Below are 19,574 nucleotides of genomic sequence, written 5' to 3'. Positions count from 1 at the left end.
GAGGTCTTGTCCTGCGTCCAGGAAGAGTGAGGTACATGGACAACTAGAGAATGGGAAACACAGAGAGGAACTTCATTGAGCAACAGAACACCTCACAAGTGACCAAAAGTGGGAAGCTCCTTTCCACAAGCTGGTCATCCCTATGAGTGTCCAGCTCTCAGCAGAGAGGAGACCCAGATTGGGTAGCTCCTATGCATAGGCAGGTTGTCCCAACAAGTGTGCAGCCTTCAGCAGACAGGAGACCTGGAATGGGTAGCTCCTGTCTTGCAAGCAGGTTGTCCCAATGTCTCCATGAGTTTGGCTGAGTCTGGGGATTTTAAGAGAGGACGTGCAGGCTAATTGGTCCATGGGCAGGCCTTGAAAAAGCTCCCTAAGTTCTCACTCAGGGCCTGGACTCCACTCAGCACTGACAGCCCGGCCCCCATGCTTCAGGCCATTACTTCAGGCCATTCAGCACTGACAGCCCAGCCCCCATGCTTCAGGCCATTCAGCACTGACAGCCCAGTCCCCATGCTTTAGGCCATTGCTTCAGGCCGTTCAGCACAGCCCGGCCCCTATGCTTCAGGCCATTGACCTGAAGGTCACTGGGGACCCACCCCTTTCCACCCAGGAGCCTGTCTGCCTCCTGCCACCATCAGTCATGTCATCCATGGCATGGCGCCCAGGCTATTCGTGCCAAGAGGCACCTGCAGGCCTGCACCAAGCCACTCTCAGCCTACCCCCAGCCTCCCTCCCATGCTCATCAGCACCCAAACTCTAGAGGGGTTGAGGTGGCATGGGGCTGATGTGTCAGCACTGCCCTGAACACACATACACCTGGCTGGGTCACAACATCACCCAGCCTCAGGCTCAACTTTGCTCTGAAATCAGAGTGGACCCTGGGAGCAGGGAGAGGCCAGATAGAGAAAGCAGGCACTTCTGAGCCTCGTGGGGGTGTGGGTAGGAGGGGTCTTCCCAGATCCCCAAGAGCACAGGGATGCCCAGGTCCACAGCTGTGGCTGGGCGGGGCTTCTGCCCTGCCAACACAGGAGTGGGCATGGCTTCTTCCTGTTTATATCTCCTGCTAAACTCTATTTTTAGTTTTTTTAGGAACCTCCAAAGTGTTCTCCATAGTGATTGTACTATTGCATTTCCACCAACAGTGTACAAGGGTTACCTTTCTCCATATCCTTTCCAGCATTTGTTATTGCCTATCTTTTGGATAAAAGCCACTTTAACTGGGATAAGATGATATCTCATTATAGTTTTTATTTGCATTTCTCTGATGATCAGTGATCATATACCTGTTTGCCATTTGTATGTCTTCTTTTGAGAAATGTCTATTAAGATCTTTTGCCCATTTTAAAATCATATTATTAGTTTTTTTCCTATAGAGTTGTTTGAGCTCTTTATATATTCTGGTTATTAATCCCTTGTCAGATGGATAGTTTGCAAATATTTTCTTCCATTCTACGGGTTGTCTCTTCACTTTGTTGTTTACTTCCTTTGCTGTGCAGAAGCTTTTTAACTTGATGAAATCCCATTTGTCCATTTTTGCTTTGCTTTTCTGTGCCTTTCGTGTATTGCTCAAGAAGTCTTTGCCCAGACCAATGTCTTGAAAAATTTCCCTCATATTTTCTTTTAATAGTTTCATAGTTTCCAGTCTTAGATTTAAGTTTGCAATCCACTTTGATTTGATTTTTGTATATGGTGAGAGAAGGGATCTTCTGCATATGGATATTCAATTTTCCCAGCACCATTTATTGAAGGGACTGTCCTTTCCCCAAAGTATGTTCTTAGAATCTTTTTTAAAAATGAGTTCACTATAGATGTATGAATTTTTTTCTGGGTTCTCTATTCTGTTCCACTGGTCTACATGTCTGTTTTTATGCCAGTACCATGCCATTTGGGTCTTTAGTATAATTTGAAGTCAGGCAGTGTGATTCTTCCAGTTTTGTTTTTCTTGCTTGGGATAGCTCTGGCTGTTCTGGGTCTTTCACTAACCCTTGACTATTAGTAGATGAGCTTACCTCCCTGGAAATATTAGTGCTTTATCTCTTCTCAGAGTCTAGACATGCTTCACTTATAATTCTTCTCTATCTTCCACTAAGGGGTAATCAGTCTTGTGATGTCATAGTTTAGTTGTATGATTTCCAAGAAGATATTTCATTGACCTGTAATATTATTGGGGATTTATCTAATTTGCCAATGAATTTTTTTTCCTATTATCCACTTTCTAACCACCTATTGGCATCAAGAATAAATATGAGACTCAGATCTGAAGTAGTGACCCAATGTCATGGTTTTGTAATATGATGAAAGGGAGGAATTACATGAAATCTATTATATATTTTGGGTTTCAGTTTGCCAACACATGAATGTCTTTCAGCTTTACAAGTTTGTTTTCTCTCAGCATAAATCATGAGATCAACATCTATTAGTCAAACAGGCAAACTGTTCCCATCTTTAACCCTGTCAGACCATTAAAAGATGGGCCACAGGAACACTTTTTCTTTTCTAAATCCAAAATGAAATTTGGAAAAAGCTGCTAATTAGAATTCTTCCCCAAACCCAGTTAAAACTGAGAACTACTTATTCTGTCATAAAAACTTTTGAGAAATTTCCTAAGTCTGTATACATATGGAGATATAGTTCTGCTTATGATAAGATGGAAAGAGTGTATCATTTTATGACTTGGCAAGAATACACTTGATCTTAGCCAAAGGCCCAGAAGTGATGACTTGGCAAGAATAAATGCTTAGCATTTATTTATTCATGAAGCATTTACAAGCCAGTCAAGGTGGTTCATGCCTGTAATCCCAGGGCTTTAGGAAGCCAAGGTGGGAGAATCGCTTGAGGCCAGTAGTTCAAAGCTACAGTAAGGTATGTCATGTCACTGCACTCTAGCCTGGCATGACAGGCGTGACAGAGTGAGACCCTGACTTTAAAAAAAAAAAAAAAATTATAGAACAGCCAACTAATGAAAACACAGAGAAGACTTATATTCCATATTGTTTGTAAAAGGTAATACTGCTTTATGTGTTTAAGTATACATATAGAGCTTTTTTAAGGTGGATATGTTCAGTATAGCAAATACTGCTTACAATAACTTAATCTAAAATGAAGTGGAAGTAGGGCAGGCAATTAAGGGAAATTTCTTATACTGAAAGTAGCACAGGAAATAGAGGCTAATTCATCCTATTAATGAGTCTCTGAAGCAACACTGCCTGGATCAAAAGATAAGAACCCCACAAGTTTTCCTGGGTTATCAAGCCAAGATTAATGGCATAGCAGTCAGAAGGAGCTATTGCCAGTGTAGTGGAACATGACAGCACATTCTTTTTGTGTGTGAATAAAGCAGTTCACTCGGTCATCCCTAGAGACTTGCAAAAGCAGATAGATCTCCACATTTAGTAAAATCAACACTAATAGCCTTCCATCCTCTCAGCCATAAGAACCACAGCTGTGAGACATGAATTTACTGTAGTCACCCACATATACAGTTGATTCTACCACCCAAATTTTACCTGCAAGTATCTGTTTCCATCTCTCATGACCATAATGACCACATCCTGGGATCTCACATGGATTACTTTAGCCTCCTAATTAGTCTCCCTTCTTGCCCCCTTCCAGTCCATTCTCGACCAGCAGCCAGAGCAGTCTTATAAAAACAAAATCAGACCATGTAACTTCTTCCTGAAAATCCTTCAGTGGCTTTCTATGATTAGAGTAAAATGAAAGCCAGATTGTTCAAAGCCCTGTTTTTATAGATAGCTTCTGCCTACCTCCCTGAATTAAGCTTATTCTTTCTCCCTCTTATTCACAATTTTCTGCCAGTTCCTAGAACTTGCACTTTCCCACCTCTGGGCCTTTGCACTGAACAGTTCCCTCCATCTGGAGCTCACTTTCCCAGACATCTCATCACATAGCAAGATCTCTCACTCCTCCCTCAGATCCCAGCTTAAATGCCACTTCTTCAGAAAGACTTCTGCTTGTCCCCTTATCTAAGTAAGTGCCTCCTGGTTTTTATCTTAATCATAACATCCTTTTTACCTCCTTTCTAACACCTATCACAATTTGTTATTAATTGTAGGTGAATACTCGTTTTTGTCCACTTTTCTCTCTAGAATGAATGAACTCAGTAAGGACAAGAACCTCTTTTGTATTGCTCACTGTGTCTTTCTAATGATTAGTAGAGTGCCTGGCACACAATAAGCACACAGTAAATTTTTTTTTGATGACGAACTAATGAGCGAACAAAGGAATGATAAGTGGTACTAATTTTAAGCTAGCAATTAAAAATATTTGAGAAACTCTTCTCACAACTCAACAGATAGTATCTTTTGTTCACTTTATTATCTCCTGCCATGCCTCAGGAGTTAAGTGAAGACATGCATTTCAGCAAGTATTCAGTGAATATTTATTAAGTAATATATTTAAGGCTCTGTCTTAAGCACTGCTGGGAATACAAATACAAGTAACATCTGTCTAGCAAAACTTACAGGTTAGTGTTTTTAACAGACACATTTATAACTAGCTATAATTCAAGGCAGAGTGCTGTGATAGAGGAGTAAACAAGAGCTAAGGGGCATGGAAGAAGAAAATAGGAGCGATAAAATGTCCTATGCCTACCGTTGGTGTTTCAAACTGTGACATTTCAGTGGAGTCGTAGCTCTTCTGCCTCATGAAGCCCTGCCAACTACCTAAAGACTTCATTGTTGGAACAGAGAAAAGGTGACCATTTTCCTAGAGCTAGTGATGCATTCACAGAACAGAAAGGCAGTAGGAAGATGTGAGGCAAAGTGGGAGAAAGCAGCATATTCCTGTTCAGATTCGAAGGAAATAATCCTTTTCCACTCAATTCTACAAAGGTAGCTTTTAGTCATACTTATACAGCCAGTGCTCAACTTACAACCACGGTCGGGACCGCGGACTAGTCGTAACACGATTTGGTCATAAGTTGAGTAGGCTATATGTACAGTTGAAATGGTGCATGCAGAGATGGTAGTGCTGCCAGAAGCTGGTCCACACTGTCGTACGCCCAGCTGGGCAACGTTTGCGCTGCCTCACGCGGAGCAGTCGTGGCTAGCGATTGTCGTCGTAAAGTCAAATGGTCGTAAGTTGCATAGGTGGTAAGTCGATCAATACCTGTAATTTACTTTCACGAGGGTTGTACATTTCCATATTGAATATAAAACAGTAGCACAAGGGAACCAGAAATATATTTTGAATTCAGTTTCCACAAGAAAGTTATGAAAAGAATATGCCGAAGCAATTACTGACTGATAAGTGAAAAATGGAAGAAAGAATTTTCGCAAAGAAGCGTGGGTATCATTTTCTGAGAATGGATAGCAACCAGCAGACTATAAGATAGCAACTAAAGTTTAACTCTTGGCAGAACTATTAAGAAGAAGGGCAGAAAAGATCAGGATTGTTAACCTATTCTTAATATTCGAGTCATATTCCCACCCATTTCACAGTCTAACAGCAACAGCAGAAATACCTGCAAATTCAAAGTCAAATTGAGTACTGAATTGCAAAGTGAATCTGGAAGTCCATTGCTCTTCCTTGTACCCATCTGCTCAGTTTTATGCATTCATGAAACACTTATTGAGCTGCTCCTCTACACCAAGAACTAACAAAATTAGGTGACAGAAGATACCCCCTGACACTAAAGCCATTATCTAAAGCAAGCTTGTCCAGCCTACGGGCTATGGGCCACATGTGTCCCTGGGCAGCTTTGAATGTGGCTCAACACAAATAGATACACTTTCTGAAAACATTATGAGATTTTTTTCTTGCAATTTTTTTTAGTTCATCTGGTATCTTTAGTGTTAGTGTATTTTATGTGTGGCTCAAGACAGTTCTTTTCCCAGTGTGGGCCCAGGATGCCAAAAGATTGGACACCCCTGCTCTAAAGGGAAGTCAGACACAGCAACCAACAATAGTGCCATAGCAAAAAGTATTGTAGGAACCTTGACAAAGAGGAAATACTTTTCAGAAGAGTTAATATTCAGCCTTGAAGTATGGGTTGAATTCCATTAAGCAGCAAAGGAATGCAGGAGCACCAAAGGCAGAAAGGAAAAGGTAATGGCAGTAACAAAAACAAGGAGTGAGAATGTATGAAATGCCTTTGGGAACTTTGAGCAGTTATGATGAGAGAATAAGATACATGATCAGGAAGACAGAATGATGCGAGGTGTCACTAGGAAAACCTTAAATGCCGTATTTAAGACTTTATAATTCTGTAGATAGCAGGGAGCCTCTGTAACTTTTTGAGGAGGAAGAAACAAAGATCTGATAACTCTGATGATGTGGAAGATAGCTCTGAAAAGTGGTGTGTGGAAGATGAGTCCGAATGAAGGGCAGAGACTGCAAGTTGGGATACTAATTAAGAGGTTTATAACAATAGTCTAGGTGAGAAATGGTAAGACCTATAACATGAAAATAGAGAGCAGGGTGTATTGGGAGAGATGTCTTGGTGATACTCAAAAGCACTTGGTCTTTTTTTATATGGTATATGAAAGGTAAGGACAGAGGTATCAAAAACAATGAGATTTATCTTGAATGATGGATAATAGTGATGCTACTAACCAACATAGAACTTTCTGAATGCAGGAGGGGTCTCTAACATGAGCAAAGGCAGGAGGAAGAACAGGCTTGTGGGGAGAAAATGACTCCTATTTTGGACATGTTCATAATGAACTGCTTCTGAGGAAACATGCACAGCATATATTTAGGAATGTGCCTTTAGAAAATAGACAAGGAGAAGACTCAAGACATGCAGTTATAAATTTGTGCATTATCAGCAAATAGCTGACAGTAGAAACCATAGGACTAAATGAGATCACCCAAGAATATAAAGTAAGAAGTTTAGTTCCTGAGCAGGATGTCTCTTTATTGCAGGGGAGAAAAAAAAAAAAAAAAAAAAAATATATATATATATATATATATATATGAAAGAAGTTTAGAAGCAGAAACAGAATAGTTAGATTTAAATTCTAAGAGAAGATGATGAGCCAAATAGTAATTTAAAGGGGAATTAGAAAGATAAACAAGAGAAAATAAAGTCACGGAAGTTAAAGGAGAAGGCAGTTTCAAGGAGGGGATGCTCACTGTACATTGTACTGCAATAAGGCAAAGGGTCAGAGGCCATATATGGCTTTTGCTAGAATACTTTGCATAGAATGGTTGGTAGCAGAAGTCCAATTCCTGTAAGTTAAAAACTACATGTGAAATGAAAAAGTGGAGAACACTAACATAGACTCGACTTCCCAAAATTTTAGCACTGAAGGAAGGAAAAGTTTGACCATGTTCATTGACATTGGGGAATGGGAAGATAAAGAGTCAGAGACTAAACGTAGAAGAGAGGCAAAGGGTGATGAGTTCTAGAAACCCGGGTATCAAAAGGGCAACTTAAAGTCCTTTTTTGAACAAACCTTTTTGAACTTTTGGAAACCCATATCTTTTTAATTGCCACACTGGTATTTCTACTAGGGCTCAGGAGCTACAGAATACTAAGAACCTGGCCAGAGGACACCTTTGTCCTTTTACCACCAGCAGAAAGGGAGATGGAGGCATGGGGATCCGTGGCAGAAAAACTAACTTCTGCATGTCCTAAACGATGATTACCTGATGGCATCATCTGAATTTCTCAGAGGAATTAATCTTACTGAAAATACCATTTATCAGATCATCCCACAAAGTTACTTTTTTGCAAACACAAAGATCCCTAGTAACACAAGAGAAACATTCATTTCCCTCTTTCCCCTTTATGGTGGGCTCTGGTAGGGAATCTATCGATGATACCACAGTTTGAATACTTTCAGTTAGCTGTGAATCTGAAAAATTACTTCATATTGGCTAGGAATGAGTGACAATTATTTGGGATAGTCAGTCATTTATCCTGGATGGCTGATGAGGATAGAAAGTGACTCATTACTGTCACAGAACACAAGGACTCCTCTTTCTTTTCTCTTCTCATGGAGTGTGCTTCGACAATCTTGTGGCAAGGAATAATAATTTCAGCTTTTTTGGGGACAGGGTCTCACTCTCTTGCCCAGGCTAGAGTGCAGTGGCACAATCTCAGCTCATTGTAGCCTCTGCCTCCCAGGTTCAAGTGATTCTCCTGCCTCAGCCTCTTGAGTAGCTGGGATTACAGGCATGCACCACCATGCCGGGCTAATTTTTGTATTTTTAGCAGAGACAGGGTTTTATCATGTTGTCTGGGCTAGTCTCAAACTCCTGGCCTCAAGTGATCCGCCCACCTCTGCCTCCCAAAGTGCTGGGATTACAGGTGGGAGCCACCTCACCTGGACTGATTTCAGCTTTTATCCCTCCATCCTTACCCTCCCTACACAAAAAAAGACCAAGTGCTTTTGAGTATCACCAAATTGTCTTTCCCACATATACCCTGCTCTTCCTTCTCACGTAATAGATCTTAGCATTTCTCACCTAGACTGTGGCTCATAACAAGTATCCCAACTAGTATCCCAGATGTCTAATTTATGAGAATATTATGTTTCTGCCCATTTTCACTGATATTGAGATAAATACTTCCCTAGTCCTCCTTTCTACTCTTCTTTGTCTCTATCCAACCTGTTATCAGTCCTTCAAAAAATAATTGTCTTGTTATAAGATAATGCTAACTACTGAAATAAGTAAACCCTAAAACCTAAGTGATTTGTCACAATAGAAATTTATTTTTTACTCACATGAAGTCCACAGATACCACATGGTTTGGAAGAGATTTGCCCTGTACCCGTTTTTCAGAGATCCAGGCTAATGGAGGCTCTGCCATCTTTCACACACTGCCTCCCAGAGTAATTGTTTGTTTTCATCAGCTGGCAGATGGGGGAAGACAAAAAACAGTGGAAGATTCTTCTGGGCCAGGCCTGAAGTGATGAATATTGTTTCTGTCTGCATTTCATTAGGCAGAACTGAGTCACATAACCCCAATTGAATGCAAGGTCCCTGACACGAGAGCCACTTGCCAACAAGAGCTCTTGACTTGAAAGGGGAGCACAGTCTTCAGAGGCAGCCAGCCATCTCTGTCTCACAATCCTTATCTCACTAGGTCTCTTTAAATAATCTCCACATTAACCTCTATAATATAAAGACACATCATAGCAGCACATATTATTTCTGCCCAAATTACAAGACAGGCTTTAGACTATAAGCATTTTCTTGCCAGCTGGCTGCAACTATACCACTGTGTCACATCTGACCCTCACACAGAATATCAAAGCACCTAAGTGTTGTTTCACCGAAGCATTAGAAGGTTGTATATGAAGTTAATGAAATCTGTGTGACTCCATATTAGTAACTCTGACTAGAACAGTGAGAAAATATCTATGCTAGAAATATCCAAGTTTATTTGTTAGCATATTTCAGTACTACAAATAGAAACTTTAAGACAAGCTATCTCCTGGGGTGCTAAGTGAAAACCTATTAGAAAAACAAACATAATGCCGTTGTATATTTTGTGTAAAACAACTGTTATCCAGCTTCCATACTGTTAGATGAGGATAGAGGAGAGTGATTCTTGCTTTAGAAAGGGTTTTTCTCTTCTTTTTTTTTTTTTTTTAACTTTACTCTTGAGTTATGTGTGACTCTAGAAAGGGTTTTTCTCTAAAAGACTCCATAACTCTGAACTCTTGAGGTACAGGATCATCAAGTGACAGGAGTTCCTTACTGCCTTGTAACCCCTCGTTATCCAGAAGTGAGTAGCATTTGTCTCCAATATCAAGGGACTACTCATGCCTACAAATGAGCATGCAAGTAGGATTTGCCCTCTACTATTCTGGATACCACCTTCTCTGACTTTTGTCAAAACATACACACATATTTATCCAGCAAAGGGGAGAAGGAAGAGTGCTGGGGGAAGGACCCTCAACACTGACCTATGTTCATTCTCTCCTAAAATATCTAAAATCAAATATACCTTGAGTAGGAGGTATACTGTCCTCCTGAAAAGCTCTGGTCTACATGAGAAATTTATATTCTTCCTGTTAGCCCAACTTTCACCTTATTTCTTAGGGGCCAGTTATCTCTGTCCTTACCCTACTCTCTCTGACTGAAGTTAAACTTCCAAGTTATGACATCTGTACCCCGGTAATTTTTCCCTGATCTGTGGACTTCTCTTCTGGCTGCAAAGGTAGTAGGGTAGGATGTGGAAGAGTAAGGGTCAGGGTTAAGGACAGGATATCACATTTCACCCTGCTACACCCGTTAAAGACTAAAGTTCCATTTGAACACACAGTCGTCTTCCTATATGCTTAAAGTCATTTATGGTTACTGGTCATTCCTTTAGTTTAGCATACGCTAGTTACTCTGGAAAATACAAAAGAAATACAAAATACATGCACTTAATATGTCTTAATTCTTACCACAGTCCTGAGATATAGATATTACTATCCCTGTCTCACAAAGAAGTTAAATATCTTGTCTTAAGTTATGAAGTATGTAAGTGGCAGAACTAAGATTTAAACATAGGTCTGTTTGACTTTTAGAGATGAAGAGGCAGTACTGTGAATGCCAGTAAGGAAATTTGTAGTCATTTTGAATCACAAGATGATATCATTATGTAAGCTATGTGAAAATAATTATCTTCTGTCTTCACTCCCCGACCCCATGGCCTTTATGACCATATCTGAACCCATATTAAAGTTGATTATGATTACCATCCTTTTTTTATTTTTTATTTTTGGAAATAGGCTCTTGCTCTGTCACCAAGACTGGAGTACAGTGGTACGATCACAATTTGCTGCGGCCTCAACCTCCCAGGCTCAAGTGATCCTCCCACCTCAGCCTCCCAGGTAGCTAGGAGCACAGGCATATGCCACCACACCTGGCTAATTTTTAAAATTTTTTTAAAGATAGGGTCTCGCTGTGGTGCCCAGGCTGGTCTCAAACTCCTGGACCCAAGCATTCCTCCTGCCCCAGCCTCCCAAAGTGCCAAGACTACAAGTGAGAGCCACCGTGTCTGTCCTCATCATCTTATAAAGGGAAAGCATAGTTGTGCTCAGTCACGCTTTAAAACATGTCATGCTTCCTAGAGCTGTCTCTACTTTATTTCTTACCTACTCTTTCTCAAAATGCCAATCAAAAATTGTCAAAATCATGGTTGCTGATCTTAATTATGTTAAAATTAAATAATTCAGAGTTTATACTATACAAACAAGTATATTGTTCTTTACAGTGGTGGATTTTTTTCACACAATTGTGCTCTTAAACAAAAACCAAGTTGCTAACCTTGTCCATGTGGTAATGGAACTAGGTTTCAGTAGAACTAGATTTCAGAAACACTGAAGTTCTCATTCTCGCTTTTTTACCTCCTAGGCATGCGAGCTGGGGTCTGTCCCTCAATCTTGCTTAGTCTCAGTCAATCCTCTACCATAATATTAAGAGTAGTAGTTACTGCTATACCTATTATATAATGATTTTTTGAGAATCTAAAAATTATTAAAGTATTTCTCTGGGTGCAGTGACATAGGCCCGTAATCCCAACAGTTTGAGAGCCGAAGCAGGCAGATCACTTGAGGTCAGGAATTCAAGACCAGCCTGGTCAACATGGTGAAACCCCATCTCTAGTAAAAATACAAAAATTAGCCAGGCATGATGGTGCACTCCTGGAATCCCAGCTACTTGGGAGGCTGAGGCAGGAGAATTGCTTGAACCCAAGAGGTGGAGGTTGCAGTGAGTTGAAATCGTGCCACTGCACTCCAGCCTGGGCAACAGAGTGAGACTCTGTCTCAAAAAAATTATTATTATTATTATTATTATTAAAGTATTTTGATTTTTCTTTTTTTGTTGTTGTTAGTCTATTTTTTGAGACAAGATCTCACTGTGTTACCCAGGCTGGAGTGCAACAGTGTGATCGTAACTTACTACAACCTCCACATCGAGTTTAGGTGATCTGTTTCAGCCTCCCAAGTAACTGGAACTACAGACACACACCAGCACAACTGGCTAACTTTTTTACTTTTTTGTAGAGACAGGGTCCTGCTTTGTTACCCAGGCTAGCCTTGGACTCCTGGACTCAAGCAGTCCTCCCACCTTGGCCTCCCAAGGTGCTGGGATTACAGGTGTGAGCCATCATGTCTTGCCCAAAGTATTTCGAAAACCATAAGATGCACTGGTGTAAGATGATATTACTTACTCATCCATTCTACAAATATATACTCCTATTACCTAGACTCTCTTGAGGATAGAAGCCATGCTTTTTGACATATGTGGAGTAGAGCGACATAGAAGAGTGTCCTGCAGTGGGTGCTGTAATGGAAATGTGTACCAGGTAGAACAGGAACCTAAGGAAAAAAACCCTGAGTTTATCAGGGGGCACCAGGGAAGGCTTCACAGAGGAAATGGTGTGAGTTGCATTTGAAGAATGAGAAATTGTTTTTCTGATTAAACAGGAAAGAGAATTCCAGGCAGAGGGAAAGCATGTTTGAAACCCTACAGATTAATTTACTCTGTCTAGAATTGAAAGGATAAGGTAAAGAGGTAAAGACAGACAAATCATGGAAAGCCTTTGAATACCATACTAAGGAGTTTAAATTTTGTATCAGAGGGAAAACAAAACTAGCAAAGAATTTTGAGCAGAAATTTGATCAGGTTTCTGCAGTGTAGATTATTGGGATGGCCAAGGAGTGAGCAGTAGAGAATATAATGTAGAGAATGAGATTCTTATGACTTTTCAGGAGAGAAAGTATAGGAGAGGGGAAAAATAGCTGCTACGTTTTATGCCTGAGTAACTGGCAACATTTTTTTTAAAAATAAATCTTAAAAAGTTATGCTTTTGAGGGAAAGTTTCAACTTCCAAAAGTGAGTTTCATAGTGATGGAGGTAGAAAGACCCAGCAGACTGAGAAGCAAAATTAAATCTCAGTGCTCAAGATGTCACCATGGGAGCCAATATTGAATGTCCATTGTTACTTCGCCTTGTGTCTTACATACCATAAGCTTTGAGTCCAGTGAACTGATCAGAACCATTCTTATAGGAATAATGTAGCATGCTTGTATTCAAAAAGAAATGAACTATAGTTGCCACCTTAATCTTATCCTTCACCTGTAATGTTTACTGTTTCTCCTCAGTGCTTGATGCAAAAGCAGGCGCTGTCATCTCCAGCCATCTGAAATGCAGAGTAGAGAAATGCACACATCTCACCAGCATTTCTTAGTTATGGTGGTAAAATGGAAATACCAGGGCAAAGTCAATTCTGTGTCTAACTGAAAATTCACTTCCTTGTCAAGCACAAGCTTTTTTACATTAATCCCAATAGGCATGAATTCTCATTAACAGCATAAAACATAGATAGTGGATCAGAGGCTTATATTTAGGAGTTTTAGTCACAGAGGAACAGCCATGGATGAGTAACTTAAAGTAATAATTTTTACACCAGGGAGACTACAATAATTTTACTATTAATAGCTGGACAGAATTTTGAGATCTTGAGAGTAAGATACTTCATAAATGCGTCTCATTGTTGTCTAACTTCCATATGCTCTGTTAAAATAACCTATCATTCAAAAAAATAAAATAGGAAAAAATAAATATAAATATTGGAAAAAATAAAACAGGCCAGGCATGGTGGCTGATGCCTGTAATCTCAGACACTTATAAAACCGTCAGCTCTCATGAGAACTCACTGTCATTAGAACAGTATAGGGGGAACTGCCCCTATGATTCAAGTACCTCCCACCAGGTCCCTGTCACTACACGTGGGGATTATGGGGATTACAATTCAAGGTGAGATGTGGGTGGAGACACAGAGCCAAATCATATCATTCTGCCCCTGACCCCTCCCAGATTCCATGTCCTCACATTTCAAAACACAATCATGCCTTCCAACAGTCCCCTAAAGTGTTAACCCATTCCAGCATTAACCAGAAAGTCCAATTCCAAAGTCTCATCTGAGACAAGGCAAGTCTCATCTGCCTATGAGCCTGTAAAATCAAAAGCAAGTTAGTCATTTCCTAGATACAGTGGGGGTACAGGCATTGGGTAAATACATCTATTCCAAATGGGAAAAATTGTCCAAAATAAAGGGGATTTGGGCCCCATGCAATTCCAAAATCCAATAGTACAACCATTAAACCTTAAAGTTCTAAAATGATCCCCTTTGACTCCATGTCTCACATCTAGGTCATGCTGATGCAAGAGGTGAACTCCCACAGCCTTGGTCAACTCTGCCCCTGTGTCTTTGCAGAGTACCCCCCTCCCCGGCTGCTTTCATGGGCCATCATTGAGTGTCTGCAGCTTTTCCACATACACAGTGCAAGCTCTTGATGGATCTACCATTCTGGAGTCTGGAGGATGATGACCCTCTTCCCACAGTTCCACTAGGCAGTGCCCCAGTGGGGACTCTGTGTGGGGGTTCCAACCCCACACTTCCCTTCCACACTCTCCTAGCAGAGGTTTTCCATGAGGGCCCTGCCCCTGCAGCAAACTTCTGCCTGGACATCTACGCATTTCCATATAGCCTGTGGAATCAAGGCAGATGTTCCCAAACCTCAGTTCTTGACTTCTGTGCCCCCACAGGCCCAACACCACATGAAAGCTGCCAAGCCTTTGGGGCTTGCACCCTCTGAAGCAATGAGAGCTGTATATTGGCCCGTTTTAGCCACAGTGGGGATGGAGGGTACCAAGTCCAGAGACTGCACAAAGCAGCAAGGCCCTGGACCCAGCCCATTTAGCCACTTTTTCCTCCTAGGCCTCCGGGCCTGTGATGGAAAGGGCCGCCAGGAAGACCTTCGACACGCCCTGGAGACATTTTCCCCATTGTCTTGGTGATTTAACATTTGACTCCTCATTAATTATGTAAATTTCTGCAGCTGGCTTGAATTTATCCCCAGAATATGGGTTTTTCTTTTCTATTGCATTATCAGGCTGCAATTTTTTCAAACTTTAATGCACTGTCACGTCTTGAACATTTTGCTACTTAGAAATTTCTTCCACTAGATACCCTAAATCATCTCTCTCAAGTTTAAAGTCCACATATCTCTAGGGCAGGGGCAAAATGCTGCCAGTCTCTTCGTTAAAGCATAGCAAGAGTCACCTTTACTCCAGTACCCAGCAAGTTCCTTGTCTCTATCTAAGACCACCTCCTCCTGGACTTCATTGTCTATATCACCATCAACATTTTGGTCAAAGCTATTCAAGAAGTCTCTAGAAAGTTACAAACTTTCACACATTTTCCTATCTTCTTCTGAGCCCTCCAAGCTGTTAAAACCTTTGTGTGTTAGCCAGTTCCAAAGTTGCTTCCACATTTTCGGGCAGTACCCTCCTCTCTGCAGTACCAATTTGCTGTATTAGTCCACTCTTACACTACTGTAAAAAATACCTAAGACTGGGTAATTTATAAAGAAAAGCAGTTTCATTGACTCACATGGCTGGGGAGGCCTCAGGAAACTTAGAATCATGGTGGAAAGCACCTCTTCACAAGGCAGCAAGAGAGAGAATGAGTGCCAGCAGGGGAAATGCCAGACATAAAACTATCAGATCTCATGAGAACTCACTCACTATCACAAGAACAGCATGGGGGAAATTGCCCCCATAATTCAGTTCCCACCAAGTCCCTCCCATGACACATGGGGATTATGGGGGTTACAGTTCAAGGTGAGATTTGGGTGGGGACACAGCCAAACCATATCAGCCATAGAGAGACAGTTCTAAGTGTCTGTAGTTCTTAGAGGCCATAACAAATATAGTAAGATAACATATCTCAAAACATAAAGGATCTAGTGTCCTTTCCTTAATGCCAAATTTTTTCTTCTAAAAAAATTTTATTGAGCATTTTCATATGCAGTAGGCAATGTTAGGCACTATGGAACATATAAGTATTTCAGATTTCTTTCATGAATGTAAATAGAAATACACACAACCCTAAATATACGTACATGTCATACATACATACACACATACACTATCAATTAAAGAAGTGTATCATTAGGGTGCTTTGAGCTGGGGGAAGAAACCCAGAAAACCCCAATTCAAATAAACAGTAAAGAAATTTATTACCTCATATAACAAGAAGTTCAGAATTAAGGCAGCTAATAGGGCTTAAGCTTTATTTTTCTGCAATTATTTTAGCCTAGCCCTCCTGTTGGCTTTGTCCTCAGACCAGAAGAGCACATGATTTACAAGAGGACTGAGGCAGTTCTGGACATCATGGGCATATGAGACAATATCCAGAGGCAGACAAAAGAGTTTTCTCTTTTTGTAAACAGGTTTGGGATCTGTTAGCAAGGAGATAATGGGGAATGGATGCTATCAGGAGCCTCAGTCTAGTGGAGGAGAGAGTACATGACAGTATGGCAAACACAGTACTAAAGGATATGCAATCTATGTTGGTGGCAGCAGAAAGAAGGCCCTCCATTCTCTTCAGCTGGAGGGAAAGGGTAAGGGCTTGGTAGAGGCTGACCAGAGAAGACATCACTTGGGGAATACGTTGTAAGTTCAGTTTGGGCCATGTTGAGTGTGAGGTACTATAGGACCTCCAAATGGGGAAGTACAATAAACAGTTGGATATATACTGGCCTAAAGCTGAGAAGAAAAATCTAAATAAAAAGATACAGAACATAGGTGGTGGTGAAGGCTTTGAGGATGGATGAGCTAATCTAGAGCAGGGAAAGAATAGGACCAAGAAAGAGATCCTGAGGAACACTGACATTTAAGTATGGGTGGAATAAGAGTTGCTGACAGAGATAGAAAATAAAATGAAAATATTGTAATGCCATCTGTGTGTGGGATGGGTGTAAGCCAACTAGAACTAACATTTTGTGGTATTTATACATGTGATTTGGAGAAGGGACTGCCTAAGAACTTTCAATACCCATTCTTTGCTCAGGAGCAGGTACCCTTCCCCAAGAAACCAGTTGAACGACATATTTTGTTGGGGGTATGACTGGACCTGAACAGTCCCCTAACCAAAGCAGAATTGGGGCATTAAAATGAATCAGGCCAGGTGCGTTGGTTCATGCCTGTAATCCCAGCACCTTGGGAGGCCAAGGCAGGTGGATCACCTGAGGTCAGGAGTTCGAGAGCAGCCTGGCCAGCATGGTGAAACCCTGTCTCTACGAAAATACAAAAATTAGCTGGACATGGTGGCAGTCACCTGTAATAACAGTTACTCAGGAGGCTGAGTCAGGAGAATCGCTCGAACCCAGGAAGTGGAGGTTGCAGGGAGTGGAAATTGTGCCACTGTACTCCAGCTTGGGTTACAGAGTGAGACTTCATCTCAATCAGTCAATCAATAAATAAAATGAATCTCTCTCTTTTTTTGCAGGAGTGGTCACACATTACTTGCCTTCTGGTTTTCTCGCCAAGAGGGAAAACTAAACCGACAGCAGACTATTGAACTGGGACATCACATCCTCAAAGCACACATTTTTAAGGTAATTAAAGCAGTTGGAACCTTTTTCCCCCATCTCTAGCAGACTTTCATACACTACATGTAAGAAAATACTATTCAGTGAAGTCCCGGCCTTCTGAAGTTCTTTTGCTGCAGACTTGGTTCATTCGTCTCCTAACACATATGGCCTTTTCCTCCCTAGGCCTTTAGGAAGAGAACTACATTGTATGTCTCCCAGTGTAACCAATTGATAGGCTTTTCAGGAAATCTATATGTATAGTCATTGACAAGGCACATATACCCCTACAGACATGTGCTCCATACATGACCTATCATGTCCTGAGGACAGTCATATTCTAGCAATTAATTGCCAGTTTTCACGATGTCTAAAAAATCACTGAGGTCTCTTTCAATTTTTTAATAATTATTACTCTTTCAATTTTTTAATAATTGTTTTAATGAAGATAACATTCCTGGTGCTATGATTTTCAAACTCTCTGGAATCAACACTGACGTTCCTTGGAGCTACTTCCCCCAGTCCGTCTTCAAATTATATCCCAATTTTTCTCCCATTAGTTTGAAAACCTTTAAGGGCTCTATAACGCCAGCTTCTCTCTCTCAGCCTTCAAAAGGCTGAAATGGAGGCCCAGAAGGAGGACATATAATTAATTTGTGTATGTATACATTCATTTATTTATTCATCAATTACTGAGGCATTAAACTAGGTACTAGGGATACAAAAACAAAAAAGATACAGTCCCTAATCTCAAGGAATTTGTAGTTCAGGTAACAGTTTTGGGTTAACCCACAAAAGCAGAGAAGGAAATTATTGTCCTAATTTTTCTGCCCCGCAGTCTAAGAGTTCCCATCCCTACAGGCTTTTCAGAAGTCTTTTCCTGCCTCACAGTGGAGAAATATGGGTATCTTAAACAGTTCTCTGGGTCAGGATTCCTGTAAAGGATATTGTTTAAAAATGAAACCATTATCTTAAAAGAGAAAGGTGGCGTTAAGGACAACTCCAAGAGCCTAACAAATTCTTCCCAATATATAATAAACACACATCCAGAGCAACCTAGTCATCACATGGACAGAAGTGAAACCCACAGTGACAAATCTTTTATTGGAATCTCACTTGTCCTGTCTAACAAATCACTATACCAAAACGGACCTTACTTAGTAGGAGCAGAGTGGAGCTAAAATAAAGCAAGGTATGTCATTCCAGTTTCAGGCAGACTAAAAAGTAGCTAATAATTTCATAAACTCTTAAGAGCATTGTCCTGCTGTTAGATAGTAACTGAAAGATAGTACCTTAAGTATTCATCTTTTAGCATCACCATCTGCCTAGAATCAGATGCAAAGGTGAAGCTAATGCCTGCCTTTGCTGCTCCATAAAATAAATACCACATTCACAGAGAAGTAGCATGAAGCTTCATTTGACCAAGTATTTTATCCCATACATGGAAACCTACATTGAAACATGCACTCCTGTCATTAGCACAGTTTTATCTTATATTGATGCAGACAGCATGGTTGCCGGAGATAAGACTGGCTCCATGTGTGATTCCAGCCATAAATACTCTAGTGTACAGCATATGGTGATGATGTGACTGCAAGCTGAAGAATGAAGACTTGGACTGTGATTTTCCTGGTGCTGCAGATTACAGGGTCCTTTAAATGCAGAGTGTTCCCTGTCGATAGGCTTTAACTTCTCCCAAACTGCTAGAATTCTCAATCCGTACCAGCTGTGGGTCAAAGGCAAATATAGACTTTATGGTTATAAATAGTTCCACTTGAAACTTCTGTTCAGCAGTGACACACAATCCAATGTGTACTTTTTTCCAATTAATTTTAAATTTCTGTAGTTTTAGCTTCATAAAGGCGATGTTTATAAATAACCTGGTTTAAAGAAGCTCATTGGATAAGCCCCCACGGTTAGTTTTTTCTGTGATCTTAAGATACCTGAGACACAGCTAAAGATTCCTAAGATTAGATTGCTCTTGTTTCTTCCTGCTTTCCCTGTTTTCTTAAAGTATTCAGAAATCTTGAGCAAGCTTATCACCAGCTGGTAAACAGTGTTGTAAGTTTAGATTCTAAGGAAGGGACTACACTACCATTTATTGCCGAAAAAAAGATTTCTTACCTGAGCAATAGTTACAGATACTGAAGAGGCACTTTTTCAAGCTATTTGAACATAAAATTCCCTTTAAGAAACCATGAGCTTAGAATTTAATTATGCATTATT

General features: G+C 40.6%; 1 protein-coding gene across 9 annotated transcripts in view; it reads left to right on the top strand.

The window, feature by feature from the left end:
• Positions 1-19,574, top strand: part of TANC2 (tetratricopeptide repeat, ankyrin repeat and coiled-coil containing 2) — a 435,131-nt gene that overhangs the window by 370,430 nt on the left and 45,127 nt on the right. For all 9 annotated transcript variants that reach the window (XM_032266054.1, XM_032266053.1, XM_032266051.1 and 6 more), the window contains one exon: positions 17,267-17,375. In XM_032266054.1, the coding sequence (XP_032121945.1) occupies positions 17,267-17,375 (109 nt within the window). The remainder of the gene's footprint in view (positions 1-17,266; positions 17,376-19,574) is intronic.

The sequence above is a fragment of the Sapajus apella genome, unplaced genomic scaffold, assembly GCF_009761245.1.
Source record: "Sapajus apella isolate SASKATOON/1434 unplaced genomic scaffold, GSC_monkey_1.0 scaffold153, whole genome shotgun sequence".
Taxonomy (NCBI): Eukaryota; Metazoa; Chordata; class Mammalia; order Primates; family Cebidae; genus Sapajus; species Sapajus apella.
The sequence above is the reverse complement of the archived record's forward strand: the minus strand, read 5'-3'. Positions and strand labels throughout refer to the sequence as shown.